This window comes from Lissotriton vulgaris, chromosome 3_1 (assembly GCF_964263255.1).
Source record: "Lissotriton vulgaris chromosome 3_1, aLisVul1.2, whole genome shotgun sequence".
In the NCBI taxonomy this organism is placed as follows: domain Eukaryota; kingdom Metazoa; phylum Chordata; class Amphibia; order Caudata; family Salamandridae; genus Lissotriton; species Lissotriton vulgaris.
In genome coordinates, this window is record NC_141689.1 from 908,267,132 (window position 1) to 908,284,757 (window position 17,626).

Consider the following 17,626-nt stretch of genomic DNA (forward strand, 5'->3'; position numbering starts at 1 on the left):
ATTTTTCGCCACGAATACCTTGGATTCCTGGATTGTATCCCGATGAATGTACAGTTTCCTAGATAGCTTTAATTATTCTTGACCCATTGTCTGCGTAAGGTTAGTTGCACTACATGTAGGGATCGCAGCAATGCCAGGTCAATAAAAATTTCCCTCAAATCACCCCCTTTTTTTGTTTAACGTGTTTTAGAGCAGTCATTCGACTGCGGGTGTTATATTTTTCTTCTGCGACTCAATTGGGTTGAAGAGGAAGTACCTTGATCGAGTAGAGGAGCCATTGTAGTATAATACTAGACACATATAAGCAGCAATTATGGCCACGAACTTAGGCCTAGCATTTGATGAAACCGAGATCCAGACACTACTCTTGGAGAATCCTAGCATGCTGGACATGCTACCTACCACCTCCACCATTCCCGAGGATGGCTGGACAAAAGTACTCATTCTCAAAAAGAATTTAGCCAGGGTTAGTGTACACGGAATAGTTATGGCAGACTATCTAAGAAGCAATTGTGCCCCAAGTGGCCTCATTGTAGGGAATGTGCCTCTCCTTTTTTTAGACTATAAGGAGTTCCTCCATGACTGGTCACTTATAGCGTGGAAGTGCACACGCGACTGGTCAGTGCTTATAATAAGAACAGCGAAAAAGACAGCAGACAAAATCCTGGTGGAGATCCAGGTCCTGGAGGGACAAATAAAAACAACTATTTCATCAAGTAAACTATTCACTAAACATCAAGAGGATGGAAATAAATCTAGTAAAGAGTTCAGAGATTCAATACTTTTTACTAAACCAGAGAAATTCAAAAAGGACCTGGCCAAATTCGCAATGGATAAGGTTTATCCGTACACCAGCGACAATTTCTTTCTTTCCAATCGAAAAGATGGACGCAAAGGAGGTTCTAACTATGGGAGCAAGCTCCGATGGTGCCTCCAGCGACTCGGATGGATCAAATACCAGCCAGTCATCATCTAAACAGAGGGGGAGAGGAGGTTACAGGAGAGGGTGGAGAGGGTACAATCAGGCCTTTTCTCAACCACCGATTCCACCTTGGTGGCAGCCCTCACCATGGGGACCACCCCCTTTTCCATCAATGATGAACCATTATGGCCCACCACAATTCTACGGGGACTAGAACCAACAGTCTTTTTTAGGAGGGGGCAGGAGAAGCCGGGGCCGTCAAAGAACTCCCAGGCAAGGACAGGTTCGCTGGAATCTACCACCCCAGACCATGGATCTGAGGAGTGGGAAGAAGATCCCACAGGATCAAACAGCAACCGCGTCGGGACCAGTTTAGTCATTAATCTCAGTTCACAATCACTGACTGAGACTCAAGAACAGGTACTGAACAAAGACCTTGGATTCGTCTCCACGAATCGCACTGATCCTTTTCAGGCGCAAATTGAAATAAGCAAACTTTACAGAAAGATAAGACTCCACTATCTTTTCGCAAACAAAACAACTGATATGACCCAAACCAGTCTCAATGTCAATACAGGGTTGAAAAAACCTTCCACTTTCAATCCCACTACGATGGGTTTGCCCCCGAAGGTTCTCACTTTTGAGGAGGCCGTAAATCATGACATTCAGGAACTCTTTGCCACTAGACAAAAGAACTTCTCTAACCTATCCAGAAAGGAACAAGATGCCTATAATAAATAATAAAGAATAATAAAGAATTGACGGAGAATCCTTTTATCGTAGTAAAACCTGCTGATAAAGGGGGAGCAGTTGTCATCCTTGATGTTGATACCTATCGCAATGAGTGCTTAAGGCAACTTAATGACGGAAGATCCTACAAAAAACTTAAAGAAGACCCTACTGAAAGATTAACAAACATCATAGGACATATTGTCGAAGAAGCCCTCGCAGAGGGATGGCTCACTCCAAAAGAAGGACAATACCTTTGTACATCCAATCCTGTCATTCCCTATTTTTACCAACTACCAAAAATACACAAGGCTCAACGTCCACCACCTGGGCGTCCCATAATATCTGGGATAGGTTCATTGCTGGAACCTCTGTCGACTTTTGTCGATGTCTTTTTACAACCGATGGTACAGGAAATGCCAACGTTTTTGAAGGACACCAAAGATGTCCTTAGACTTTTACCCGACATCGATTATGACATCCAGACTGACATCCTGGTGTCATTCGATGTCGAAAGTCTATACACTTCAATACCACAAACCGAGACATTACAAGTGATAGAGGAGTTACTATTTGCAAGAGAGTTGAATTCTATAACCCCAGTCAGGCTCATCATGACGCTAGCGACACTGGCGATGACAAAGAACTTTTTTGCTTTCGAAGATTCCCTATATTTACAGATTAGCGGGACCAGTATGGGCAGCGTTTTTGCCCCCAGCCTCGCAAATCTTTACGTGCACCATTTCGAACAGGAGCACGTGCTCGCAGACACTAACCCCCATCTCAAGTGTCTGCAAGCATGGAAACGCTACATTGATGATATTTTCGTTGTGTGGCGTGGAGATGAATCCCAACTCAAGGAGTTCCATGAGTGGCTCAATCAACGGAATCAGTTCCTAAAATTCACCATGGAACATGACGCCGGCAAATTGACCTTTCTGGACTTATTGATTCACGGCACACCCCAAGGTCTGTCTTCGGAGCTTTATCGTAAACCGATGGCCCGGAATTCATTGCTTAATTATCATAGCTGCCATCCCAAATCCTTAAGGGATAATTTGCCTTATGGGCAATTTTTGCGTATACAAAGAAACTGTACTACTAAACTTTCATTTGAAACACATGCAAAGAGCTTGGCACGAGATTTACTGGAGAAAGACTACCCCAAAAAACTGGTATATCAGTCCAAAAAACGAGCGGCGAATAATAACAGAGCCAGCCTACTTGAAATAATGCCTCCCAAAGACAAAACTGCACGTATGACATGTGTCACCACGTTTGGCACATCATCTAATCAGATTTCCAAAATCATTAAAAAACACTGGGGGATCCTTAACACCGGCAAGGATACACTGCCTGTTCCCCTGTTTGCTTTTAAGAGGGGTCAAAATTTAAAAGACAAACTTGTCCATACAAGACCTAAAACGGACATTCCAAGAGCAGTAGGCACTCATTTGGGAAATGCCTGCAGTTACCGGCCACCATCCGTGTGGACAATGTGCGGCGTGCCCCCAAACCTCCAAATCTACCATAATTAATATCGGAACTGAACGACCATGGGAGCAACGTAGGTTTACGAACTGTAATAGTTCAAACCTAATTTACCTTATCACTTGCCCCTGTGAGAAAAGGTATGTGGGCATGACCACGAGAAAAATAAAGATAAGAATATCGGAGCATAAAAGCTTGATACGTTGTAATAAGCAGGCTACGAGACTGACAAATCATTTCTTATCATCCCAGCACTCTCCAACTGATTTACGCTGGACGGTGTTAGAACAACCGGTGATACCCAAACAGATCTCTGATATTAGCACCTTTTTACACAGGAGAGAACAAAAATGGGTGTATAGATTACAAACTGACAAAACGGGATTGAATGAAGACATCCCGTGGATGTCGCTATAATCCTCTCATGGTCTGGGTGTCTTCGTGTCGTGCATAGCAGACAATATTAAGGCCTAGCACGGAAGATTCCCCCGAAGAGTATGAATATGCAAGTTGGACTCTTTTGGTTTATGCTGAACGGTGGATTCAAACTTGGCATGTCCATGGGGTTTTTGGTATAAACATCTGTCACAACATTAATACACTATTGATGGGTAGCTAATCACTATGATTGTCCCCACTTTAGTTACGAGAGGCCCCAACAATATACAAATATACGAGCAGTTGAAGACCCCCACAATTACCTATCCGAGAGTCATCACTGTGTATTGATTGTGCATTACTGGTCTCCTCACAAAGTAGCATTTAATAATAACAAAAACCCTTTTTCAAAAATTGTGAGAGCAAGTTCTTATTAAACATTGTCACCTCGGATAAATATGTTAGGTTGACAATTATTCAAGTGTTGCCACAGAGAGAGACCGATGTTAAGGATGGCGGTCACGCTGAGGGGCTCTACATAGACCTGCCTTTGCTACCATCCTATCTTGCGCATTTGCAAATCACAATTTCAGCTATTGGCACTATCAGCATCGTGTTTTTAAAAATTTGTATTCTGATGTTTTAACCCCCTTTTATTATGCAGGTGTAGTTGTACTCTGCTATTTACTTGATTAGCGCTCTTAGCGCTTACCTTGGGCACTGCTATCGCCGTTTTCGCTCGCCAGCCGATCTAGGTGCTGGGGCGATTGACGGCCGCCATCTTGAGGTAGGCAGGTCAGCGCTCTAGTCGCTGGCTGCCTCCTGCCCTCCCGGAAGCCATATAAACACCGGGCAGCTGACCTCACCGGTCTAAGGGTGGCGGTCACGCTGAGGGGCTCTACATAGACCTGCCTTTGCTACCATCCTATCTTGCGCATTTGCAAATCACAATTTCAGCTATTGGCACTATCAGCATCGTGTTTTTAAAAATTTGTATTCTGATGTTTTAACCCCCTTTTATTATGCAGGTGTAGTTGTACTCTGCTATTTACTTGATTAGCGCTCTTAGCGCTTACCTTGGGCACTGCTATCGCCGTCTTCGCTCGCCAGCAGATCTAGGTGCTGGGGCGATTGACGGCCGCCATCTTGAGGTAGGCAGGTCAGCGCTCTAGTCGCTGGCTGCCTCCTACCCTCCTCACTACCTATAAATGTGTATCCCCTACAGACGGCGCAGCGGGCTGGCGCAGCGGGCGCGCCGGAAGCGCGCCGAAGTCGAGCCAAAGTCCAGCCCGTCTGCGCCCGTCCGCGCTGGGCCTGTGCTGAGTGCCAAAACCCCCGGCTCAGCGACCAGATTGGTCTACTCGTCCTCATCCCTCTCTGTACTTCGGTCACCAGGCAGTGATTGCTGTGTTACTTATGACCCACTTTCATTCACCGATGTACCCTACCAATTATCTTGTTCACACTGCTCATTTCGGACACACATTGTCAACTCCAAAATCAAGGCCCTGACTACTCCGCCCCCTCCTATCACCACTTTTCACTTAGCACTTATCAATGCCCGTTCCATGTGCAAACGCAGGCAAGAAATTGCAGACCTAATAACAGATGCCCACTTGGACGTCCTGTTTATCACGGAAACCTGGACGGATGGTGCCTCGGACCCCGACTTGGTTATAGCAGTCCCTAGTGGGTTCACCATACATAGACAGGACAGAGTAGGCCAGCGGGGAGGTGGGGTAGCAATTATTGTCAGAGACTATCTCCCAATCAGGACCACACCGATACCATCCACATGTTGCGAAGCCCTACTATTTAGTATTAAGCTCACACCCCTCTTCAATTTTAAAGGCGTACTGGTATACCGCCCACGTGGGGCACGTGCCCCCTTTTTACTCAGCCTTGGGTCTATATTAGAATCCATAGCTCTTGAAGATCACTTTGCAGTGTTAGGCGACTTTAATTTCCACCTGGAATCAAGTAGTGACACAGACACTGCATGCCTCTTAGCGGACATGGAAACACTAGGTCTGTATCAACGTATTTCTGCCCCTACCCATGACGCTGGTCACACTCTTGACGGCATTTTTACTAATATTGAGTCGCTACATATTGCAGATGTCCTTCCCCTGGAATGGACCGATCACCACGCCATTTTAAGTCATTTAGCCATCCCCGACGCCTCTAAGAGGAGGGACGTTAACAATAGCCCCAAACAGGTGAGAGCATGGAAGGACATAAAGGTGGGGACATTGAACACATTCCTGGCTAGAACATCGCCATTGTTGTCAGATGACCCTACTGTCGCCATAAATCAGTTCAATACCTGGCTCAATCAGGCCACACTTGAGCTAGCGCCCGTAAAATCTATCTCCCAGAATCGAGCCTCCCCTAGTGCTCCCTGGTTCTCGGATGAACTCAAAAAACAGAAACAATTAAATAAACAAAGAGAAAGACTTTGGCGGAAGCGCTACGACCCAGAAAGCAAATCATTATACAAAGATTCACTTGCCCGGTACAAACAGATGATCGCAGAGGCGAAAAGAGCCTATTATGCAGCACAAATTGAGACCGCCAAAAACTCGTGCAAAGAGTTATTCGACATCACTAAACGCTTGTCGGGTGGCACGCACGACCTCACACCACCTCCCTCACAACACCTTTGCGACGCCTTATCTGATTTTTTCTTTAAAAAAGTTAATGACATCTATCAGGCTTTTTCTTCAAACACGGACTCTACCCCACTATCCTTGTCCTCCACCTCACGGGATAACACACTGACCCGCTTTGTCGATCTTACTATGGATCAGACAAGGAGCATTATTTCAAGGATCAAATCAGGTTCAGCACTAGACCGGTGTCCGCTCAATGTTCTTATGCCAGTTATGGACACGTTGATACCGGTTATAACCCATGTTTGCAACACTATGTTTAGCTCCGGAATTTTCCCGGCTTCTCTAAAACATACGTTGGTCAAACCCCTCTTAAAGAAAGTTAATTTGAATAAAGATGACCTGAAAAACTATCGTCCGATAGCCAGTCTTCCTTTCCTGGCTAAGGTAATAGAAAAAGCCATGAATCAGCAACTGTCGGAATTTGTGGAGCAGCACCAGTTGCTCGACAACACCCAGTTCGGATTCCGCAAATGTCATGGCACGGAAACTGCCCTCCTAAAGGCTGCGGATGACATCAGAGCCATACGAGACCAGGGGGGGACAGCACTCCTGGTATTGCTGGATCTCTCGGCGGCCTTCGACACGGTCGACCACAAGATCTTAGTCGACCGTGTCGAACGACTGGGGGTCCAGAAAACTGCTCTGGACTTGCTTGTATCGTTTCTGGCCAATAGATCACAGGCAGTATCTATAGGACCCTACCAATCATCTAAGGTGTCTCTGCCGTGTGGGGTCCCTCAAGGCTCATCCCTGAGTCCGACACTATTTAATATCTACGTGTCGGACCTTGCAAGTGTCATCAAAGCATTTGGGATGAGCCTGACCTCCTACGCCGATGACACCCAATTGGTACTGGCTATCAAAGGGGACGGTGAGGAAGTGGCCAATCGTTTCACGAGAGGAATGATGGCAATAGGTGACTGGATGGCCACGAATTGTCTGAAACTCAATTCAGAAAAAACTGAAGTGGTCATCTTCGGTCCCGTCTCCCCGGGCTGGTCACCTGTCTGGTGGCCACCATCTTTCGGTCCCCCGCCTAGTCCAGCCAGCAAAGTGAGAAATCTAGGCGTCATCTTTGATGTTGGCCTCAACTTTATGGCACATGCGAACAAAACTGCGGCTTCAGCTCATATGAAATTGAGAATGATTAGGAAAAAACTACCTTTCCTACCGAACACGGCCGGGAAAACTCTGGTCAGCTCACTAGTCCTGTCCTCCTTGGACTATTGTAACACTCTATTCTTAAATGCTCAAGTCCGAGTGACAAATAAGATGCAGTCAATCCAAAATGCAGCCGCACGAATGCTGGCTGGGATCCCCAAGTTCGCACCAGTCACAAACATCATTAGGGATCTCCATTGGCTCCCGATACGCAGCCGTATCAAATTCAAATCGCTGTGTATTGTTTACAAGTCACTCAATAATCAAGGTCCCCACTTTCTCAAACAGAATCTTCTCCATCATGTTCCAACCCGATCTCTTCGTTCCTCTCATCAGAACTTCTTGGCTCTGCCTCGCACTAGAACAGTCACATGGGGCGACAGGCGTTTCCTGGTTGCCGCCCCTAAACTCTGGAATACCCTTCCTGCACATATCCGAGCAAGTCCCTCCCTGTTCATATTCCACAAACAGCTAAAGACGTGGTTATTTGACCAATAGCCTTGTATATCTTCTTTACCCCAGTTGCTGATCTATGCCCTTAATTAGCGCCGAGACGCCCACGGGTATTCGCCGCGCTCTACAAATGTCAATAAATAAATAAATTAATTAATTAATCACCCAGGAGTCCTCCTGTAAACATTGCGGTAACAAACACACATTGTAACTATTTTTCCCAGCACCACGCTAAACCACAGCACCTGAGTATAGTGTAGACCGAGGCATGTCCAAAAAGTTTTTTCCATTGACCTCATAGCAAATTAGACTAGACAAATCGGGCCAGTCCGATTGCTAACATTAATAAGGTTCACGGGCTAAAGACTTTCACAGTCTTTCCTCTGTGTCGGTTGTTGTTTTGGACTCTACAAAAAGATAGACTACATTTCCCAGCAGCCAATCGCTATTAGAGCGCCATGAACTTGCGGTCACATGATCCATACCGCAGCGCGCTAACACGGTTTAAAACCCCGCTTCCTGTCCGTCGAGGTACCTCCCATATGACAGCCTAGACGGATGTCAGGAGTACCGACGGACAGGTAAGCCTATGAGAAGGGGACTGTGTTCGGTGCGTTTTTTCGAGTGCGCAAACAGCGTACAACTGGCGGGGGTCTGTATTCTCTGCCTCTCTAGTTCTGCACATAGCGGCAATAATCGGCTTGAAGGGACTAGTTATCTTCAGCGCTTACCACACAAGGCGCACTCCGATTGAGTTAGAAACTGGTTTGGGATTCCGGGGGTGGTTCATCTATCTTCTCGCATGGCCTGACAGCTCAGCGCTAGTGTTTCAAAGTATCAGCACAACGTAGAACGAAGGTGCATGCAAGGTAACAAGTTTTATAGGTGTATATATGTTAAAACGCCGACACATGCAACCTCGTTTTTTAACTATTTCACTCTGTAAGCAGCGCTGAGTAGGCGCTGACGATTGCTGTAGAAGATCACAGTTCATTGTATAGGAATGTATGACCCTGCTGAGACAGGGTTGTCTAGTCATTAGCTCTTTTGCTCGTCCTCTTTCTATAGTATTTCTTCTGTTTTTCTTAATAGAGCGGTGCTCCATTTCTACCTGAGCTGTAGCCGGGTGAGGTGGAGAGTTCATTCCCCAAACAGTGGGTGAGTGGGTACAGTGTTACCCTGGTTATATCCTCATATTGTTCTGAAGTGACCAAGTTGACTATAAAGCAACTGTTGATCAATACTATTTGACATGATTATGTTCTCATATAGACATTTGTTTTTTCCTTTTTCTTTTAAAGCTATCGTCACTAACTGTATATATCTTTTTATGTGTTTGTCTGTCCCACATGATCACATGACCATCTGGATTATCTCCATGGGCGATCTCAGGTGATATGAATTTATAATATAAATCACTAAGACTTGCACACCAGCAGTAGCATTCATTGTTAAGGTCCTGAAGAAGCAGAGAGGGATCGCCTGACCCTATTACGCTGCAGAAACATGTCGACCTCGTTTACATCTAAGTAGTCATTTGTTAAACTACTTTGCACTGTTTTTAAACTTTGGGTGTGGGTAGGATGCCATTAAAATTCTTTTTCCACTCCTGCAACCCAATATTAATTCATTTATTTAGTTTTCTTGCACTTGGCACGTTTATTTCTTTGCACTGCTAGTCAGTCACCCCCTGATACCACTTCTCCTTCATCACATCTCAGTATCCTCCAAGAAGATTAGGCTACAATCTACCTAATCCACAGTGGACATGTTTCCACTTCCTTCGGGTGAAGGATCCCAAATGATGTAGGGCGGTACAGGATGGGTATCTGATGGGAACACAATTTTTCGCCACGAATACCTTGGATTCCTGGATTGTATCCCGATGAATGTACAGTTTCTTAGATAGCTTTAATTATTTTTGACCCATTGTCTGCGTATGGTTAGTTGCACTACATTTTTTCAGTTTACCTTTTGAAGTTTGTCCTCATCATGAAACAGTGCAACAGTAAATTTAAAAGCTGAAATAAATAGCTGCCACATCACTACACGTGTGTGCATGTGTGGCTATTGCATACGCATGTGTATGTTCTCACACTGGAAACCATTTTTTGTTTTTGCAATACTGTTCTGCATTGGCTGACAAGTATTTATCCTGTCTACTGATGCGGAAAAGCATTGGCAAAAGCATGGGCAGAGCCAGAGGGTCCGCAAAAACAAGCGAAAGGGGAGATCTATCGGCTTTGCCAATAATGCTTCAGTTATACGCGGAGGTAATCTGTTTCCTAATCCACCTTCAGTATCTAAATATATGTGATATCGCTTTTTACGCTGCCTTTGGCTAGGGTAGCGCTACAAAAATACCACATACTTACAAATATACATACACTCACAGCAGTTCTGAATCTAGGAATAAGGACTCCACATTATAGAGCAGTAAATGGAATTTTTTTTCAATAAAGACAGTATACGTCGAGAGCAGCGTTAGACACCGCCCAGAAACAATCATTGTAGATAACTACCACTCAGCAACCAACGGCAAAACGAAAACTAACTTCATTTTGTACACAAATCGTCCAACTAAATGAAAAACGCCTTCTCTCTTCACCTTCAAGTCACCAAGTCAGTAAACGTTCCCTATGGTGAAAAAATCTGCACTAGAATATCCCCGACCTTCAAAGGGGAACTCACCATTTCCATCTACAGAACGGGAACCATTCTCATTCAGGCCACCGACTCGCACCTCACCACTTTTGACCGCCACTTCCCCACTCTTCTCTCCGCGTTAACTCAACTGAGCCATCAAACCCTATCTCCCCTATCCCCGTCCTCATGTAACGTAACTGGTGCTATGTAAAGTGCTCTGATACCCGATTCGGTTCAGGTCTAGTTCGCGCTATATAAAACTCTGCAAATAAATAAATAAATAATAACGTGGAACTGAGCCAATGTCCCTGCCCTGAAGAACCTCTCCTCAACTCATGGACATCCACCATCACTCACTACAGTCACACTACCCCTATCATTACTCTCCGTCGCCAAACACTCACCATTATCACATCAACTGATCACACCAGGAACAACAAACTCACAATTAACAAACATCACAAAATCCGATCTTGAAAGCTTGATCTCTAACCTTAGCCCTCCTGCGACTGTAATCCCCACAGGCACTCCCCTCTCTACCCCTGATAATCTGAACCCTCCCTCCCAATCTACCCCTTCCTCCTACAAAGACCCTGTTCCCCCGACCCTTATTTCCCCCTTGTCCAACGTCATCTCCAATCCAGTGGTCCCTCTCCCCCCTACTACCACTGCACACTCCCCTTCCGATGTCCCACGTCCACAGGCACAACCTGTCTCCTCTGCTTACCTCAATGACAACCTGTGACATCCCCATGTCCAACACCTTCACCAATCCAGCAGACACTTTCCCCCCTATTATCACTGCCCACTCCCCTTCCGCCTTCGCACACCCACATACACAACCTGCCTCCACCGCTAATCGCTCGGACTTCCTACCTGGAATTTCTCTCCCTCCTCACTTGGACACTAGTCTCCTTCTCTGAACTCCTGGATTTGGAACATTACTAAGCTGGCTCCCCACGCCCAGCCTCCCCCCTCTCCTAATCCCATGGATTCCATCCAATACCCGATCCCGGTTCACTCTCCCTCCATAGACCCAAGTCATTCTCGGCCCCTGCCTAAAACCTTAAACTTTTTCAGCTCAATAGCACAGCAACTAAACAGAATGTAGCGGAAAATTAACCCCCTTGCTGCCGATTTTCTATACTTACAACAAGACCTTCTCAACAGGACCAAGCCACTGTGCTCCTTCTCCCCGGGTAGATTTGCTCCTACCCCACTAAATACCTCTCCCATGGCCCCACAGAGCACCCCTCGACCCTCCAGTCCGTCAGCGAGTCAGGCACTTTGACCCAACTGGGATCGCCAACCCTTTTCGGTACCAAAACCTGATGAGATCAACGACTCTTACCTCGCTTTGAGCTAGAAGTCAGCCCCTTTCCCCATCCCTGTTATTATTGGCACAAGCAGAATCCTTAAAACTGTCCACTCGCCTAGACTTCCTGCTCAATACTCCTCTATCCACCTAAATCCCCCCATTCCCGAGGCTCTCCGCCCTCTCTCTTGCATGCACCTAAACTGCAGATCAGCTATACAACACACCACAGACATTGCTGAAGCTCTACTTGCTGAAGAAATGGACATCGCTTTCCTCCCAGAATCCTGGCTCAATGTCTCCACTCAAATGAACTGGTCTCTCTGAGAGCGATTTCTCCCATTGACTGCTTCGACCACCACTTCATTCTGTTCAAGATTGACGCACTTGTCAGGTACCAACCTATTTGTGATGACAAACCTAAACACTGGACCAGAAACATCAAAGAAGTCCCTTTATCTGAACTTAAATCCAGGATTCATGCCCATCTTCAACTCCAACCCTCACCATGGATGGCCGATGACCTCACTACACACTTTAACTAAAAAATGACAGAGGTTTTAAACCAAGTAGCTCCACTCAAACTCAAACAATTGAGGCAAACCAAATCTAAACCCTGGTTTAACGTGGATCTGAATGATAAAAGGCGTTAACTCAGACAAACGGAAAGGTCTTGGAGACTAAACCCCTCGACCTTGCACCTAGCGCAACTTAGATCTGCTCGGCAGGCATACAAAAAACACATTTTCAGTGAAAAGGCGTCTTTCTTCTGCAGCCAACCCGATCTGGTGAAAAACAGACTGTCAACATTGTCAAAAGTCAAACAAACTGCACTCCGTCTCAAAAAAATCAAAGCCACCAAAGAGCGATGTGAACAAATTGCCACCTTCTTGTCTAATAAAGTCTAAAAAATTGATCAATCCTTCATCCAAACCGCCAACCCTCCTTCCCTCTCATCCTGCCCCCCTTTAACCACCCTTGACCATTCAGAAAGAGTTCTTACCAAGGACATTCTGGTCTGCCTCCAGATAAAAAACAATGCGAATTGGTCCAACTTTGAGCTAATGTCAGAAAACTAGGTCCTCAGTATAATCTCCAACCTAAAACCTTCCTCCCACACTATGGACCCCTCCCATCCACAATTCTAAAAGTACTCAACCACACCATTTCCCCTTTCTGGACCAAAATCATCAACGCCTCTCTCGCCTCAGGCTGTGTCCCAGACTCCCTTCAACTAGGACAAATCACACCCATTCTCAAGAAACCAGGGGCCGACCCTAATGATATTAACAACCTCAAACCTATCTCCAACCTCCCATTCCCTGCAAAAACATTGGAAAAATGCGTTCTCCACCAACTCAACAAACACATTGATGAGTTCAACCTCCTCGACACCTTTCATTCAGGATTCAGGAAAGGCTCTAGCACGGTAACAGCTATGCTCAACGTCTCGGACGATATTCACAAGGCTTTAGATTAAGGTGATGCCTGCCTACTCATCCTTATTGACCTATCTGCTGCATTCAACACAGTAAATGATCCAGCTCTTCTGGAGACCTTGTTGAAGGTCTCCGGCATTAATGGCACAGTACTAAAATGGTTCACCTCCTTCCTTCAACACCGCTCGCAACAAATTAAAATCAACTCCTGTCTCTCAAAGCCAACCAAAGTCACACTTGGGGTCCGCAAGGCTCGATCCTCTCCCCGTCCCTCTTCAATCTCTTCATGGAGCCCATCACAATCATCTTGAAAAAAGCTGGAGTGAATTACCACCTTTAACCTGATGACATCCAAATTTATTTCAAAATCAAGTCTCTTAGTGACATCCGACACCTCAATGTCACTCTAGACGAGATCCAAACTTGGTTCAACGCTAACCACTTAAAGCTCAACCCAGTTAAAACACAACTAATTTTTTTCTCTCCAAAAAGCAGCCATCGACCAATCCAAGAGTGGCTCAAGAATCTGGTTGCCCTGAACTGCCCCCTCATCCTATCTGACTCAGTTAAGTCTCTAGTCATCACCCTTGACACAAACTTATCAATGGAGGCCCACATCAAAAAGTGCTCTTTTCTCTCTAAAACACCTCAAGAAATTGAAACCTTTTCTTCCCCATGGTGACCTGAAGACAGTAGTCCAATCCCTAGTTCTCTCTAAAACTTGACTACGGGAATGCCATCCTAACAGGGACTATAAAAGCTCCCCTAGCCCCACTTAGGGCAGTGCTGAACATGGCCGCTCGAGTCATATCTGGAGTAAAAATATTTGAACACATCACTCTAGCTCTCAACTCTCTCAACTGGCTTCCCATGGAAGGGAGGTGTATTTACAAGCTGGCCTGCGTCACACACAAAACCCTTCACTCTCCGGCACCCAGCTACCTGAACAACAAACTGGTAAGAGCAGGTCAATCCAGAACACTGAGAAGCTCCAACTCACTCCTTCTTATTCCTCCGAAACTGAAAAAGAAAAACACCCAATACCGATTGTTTTCTGGCAACGCTCCCAGGATGTGGAACACTCACCCTAGAGTCCTCAGATGCAACCCCTCCTTCTCCTGTTTCAAAAGGGACCCAAAACTCCATCTCCTTAACAAATACTTTCCTGACCAACGTCAACTAACCTAGACTTCAATATCCAAGTAGACTCCTCTCTCTCTTGACATTCAAGGATAGTTGGTGACCGGACTGTGTTAACCACCTTTTTTTTGTTTTCTCCCCCTCCGATGTACTGTTTACTTATTTTTCATGATGTATTTTTTTATCTCTTCCTTATTGCCTGCCTATTATGTAATGCAATTTCCTTCTGCTTTTTACAGTGTGTATGTAAAGCGCTCTGATATCTAAGGGTCAAGCTAGCGCTATATAAAACTTTTCAAATAAAAAAATTAAAAAAGCCATCTATGTCCCAAACTTCATGCCCAACTTCGGTGTTTTTTCCTGGAATCCAAACCTTTTAATTTGTAAAGTATGGATTTTCTACTTTAGTTCCTGATTCTTGATTCACCTTTTTGTTCTACACTGAAAAGTGTACGTCTTCGAGGTGTTCGTTTTATTGGCATTGGCATGGCTTTTAATTGAAGTATATATTAAATTAATAATTCTCCTTTCCTCTTCTATTCATGTCTTCTAGTTTTATTTTTATAATCCATTATTCAATAAATAAGTGTTTTTGGTTATTTTTGTTTTAAATCGGAGCAGCAAATGTGTTTCTTCCTACATTACTCATTAAACATTTCTCATTTTATACTAGATCCCTTCAGAAGGTTCTTATTTCTTATTTCTAAATATTATTACAGATGTTTATAATTTTAAGGAAACAGTGTCAGTCCTATTTTTTCTGTAAATCTGAGATGCACTAATGATCACAAGAAGAGGAGCGCCATAACATATTGTAGAATAAAAGAAAAATCTGTTCATAATCAGTCCAAGCATAAGATGGACTTAGTCCGAATCTTTTTGTCCCCTTAAACAGGCATTGTTTCCATAGAATATGGGTAGTTTCTAAACATTTATAAAAACAGTATTTTCTGTGCTCCATGTATACAGGACTGTACTGGCCATAGCGGGTCCCGGGCATTTCCCCGGTGGGCCGCAAGGGTGGGGGCTCGTTTTAGACCCCTGGGGGCCGCTTTTCAAGTATAGCTGCAATATCGGCCCCTGCAATAAAAGCATCACAAGCTTTCCACTAGCATCCTCCACCTCATCCCCCCTTCCCGGCGCCAGCCAAGCTCTTTGCCAGGGCCAGTTTCGTGTCCCAGTCCGGCCCTGCATGTGTATGTTCATCTAGCTTACACTTTTATTTTGGATTGGTTTCGAATTCCTATAAAACTTTGAGTAGGCACTGAAAATGAGGTGCCAAAGGAAAAAGCAGCATAAACTCAGTGACATCCTGATTAGTTCTATATATGCTTCAGATAGTTCCTCAATGAGGAATTACTCACATGTCCCACTGCTGTAAGTGTGTTCTGCAAACCCACCACAGGCCATTCGCCACCCCCTACCGAAATACCTAAAGTGCTCAGAAGAGTCCTAGACAAGAAAATGTAGCTAGCTTTGAGAAGTGCCGGCTGGCATCTACCGGGAAAGGCGTGGGAGGCAGGGTGTGCGTGGGGAAAATATTATGAAAATATTATGAAAACAATATATAAAATTGGGGAAAATATTAATGAAAAAAATATAAAATTTACCTGATGCATGTCCTTGCTCCAGGCCTCTTCTCGACTCTGAACTGGAACCGGATGCTTCAACTCCCTTGCTCAATCCTGGCGCTGCTCACATGCAGCATTGGAGCAGCATCTGGATTGGTGAAAGCAGCCCTGGAGGCCTGCACTGTCTCTCAACCCAGCTGTCTTAATACAACTGGGTTAAGAGGTTTAAAGTGCGCATGTGTGGCTGGCCATCACAAGACGGCCGGCCAAAAATACATGTACACTTTTAACACTGCCATATCAGCCCACCCTCCTCCCTGCTGAGTGGCATGCTTCTGTCACTCAGCAGCGGCCCGCTCTCATTCTGACGGTCGGGCCGGGGAGTGAAAAATAAAATGGTAATTAATTACCATTTAATTTTTTGTCTTTGCAGGGATTTTTAAGCGGGGCGACCCTCCTCCACTCGAACAGAAGAGCCGCCCCTGGCTTTGAGAAGCATCCACTGAAACAATCAATATGCAATAATGCCCAGCCTTGAGATGAGTAGTTATGAGAAGCCAAAGAAGTCAATGCTGGGGAACCTAAGCTCCCGCGGGCCTTGCAGCAGGAGAGAGCAGGCAAGTGTTTCAACATAAAGTTAGCACAAAGGTCAAATCAAGGTTACTGATCAGCAACTCAGATAAGTCAATAACTTGCAGTCACCACCGACTTGTTAATTCTAAGATTAGTCTGTCATACTGCATAGCCTGCAAAACACGTTTGCTCATGTGTGCTCCTTGTGACAGGGAACTGTGCATCACTTGAAACACTCCTTACAACAGTGATAATCATCCAAGAACTAATTAAAAGTTGTGAAAGCTGGAATCCTGTAGGAAATTATGCTAATTAGCTCGAGGAGGGAACAATTATATTCAAGAAAGAAATATGTTACCATGAATTAATCTCAGAAAATATTTTGTGCTGGTGCTGCATGCATTAAACAGGGTAGGGCGGGGGAAGGTGGTTGGCAGGGGGATACGTCGCCGGAAGAAGGGTACGTGTACTACATACAATAACGAGCCGACTGATAAAGACTGATAAAGCCATACCTCTTTGTTAGATGAGGTCTCTGCTGTTTCACAGGCATTCTGATGTGGCAGCGGCTGCTGCCGGGTTGAGGATTCTGCACCCTGCGGCGAGGAAGGATCTGGAGATGGGGACTAGAGAAAAAGAATGATGTTAACTCAAAATCCAAATGTTAAAGGCACAAAAAATAGATCTTTTCTATAATGGTTGAATGCAACAGAAAAGAAACTGAATTCATTACACGGCAAACCAAACATCAAATATCGCTGAGATCTAATGCCAGGAAGAAAAGCCCCTGGCCTTTCCCTAGCCTTCATCTCCATACACAAAACTTTCAAGATTTCTCCATGGAGTTTTTGGCCCTACTCAAAGCTTCTGATGTTGAAGATACAGAGCGTATAATACCAATGACAAGTAATAGTGGGCAGAACTTTGACAATGCTGGATCTGGGACGTTTTAACAGAAGGATCTGAGGTAGAACTCGTGAAAAGTTTTCAAGGGAATAAAACTCACAGTAAATGCTTAAGGAGCGAGCTTTGAAATGTGTCAGCATGTGCCTAGCACAGAATTTGACATTAGTAGGCCTTCCTTTGCAGACCTAAGTGTGTTTCAATGTTGTAATGGGTGAATAATATCAGTT

General features: G+C 45.0%; 1 protein-coding gene across 3 annotated transcripts in view; it reads right to left on the minus strand.

Annotated features, from left to right (window-relative positions):
• APBA1 (amyloid beta precursor protein binding family A member 1) overlaps positions 1–17,626 on the minus strand; it is a 514,808-nt gene that overhangs the window by 120,033 nt on the left and 377,149 nt on the right. For all 3 annotated transcript variants that reach the window (XM_086961250.1, XM_086961249.1, XM_086961248.1), the window contains one exon: positions 17,009–17,119. In XM_086961250.1, coding sequence (XP_086817376.1) covers positions 17,009–17,119 — 111 coding nt within the window. The remainder of the gene's footprint in view (positions 1–17,008; positions 17,120–17,626) is intronic.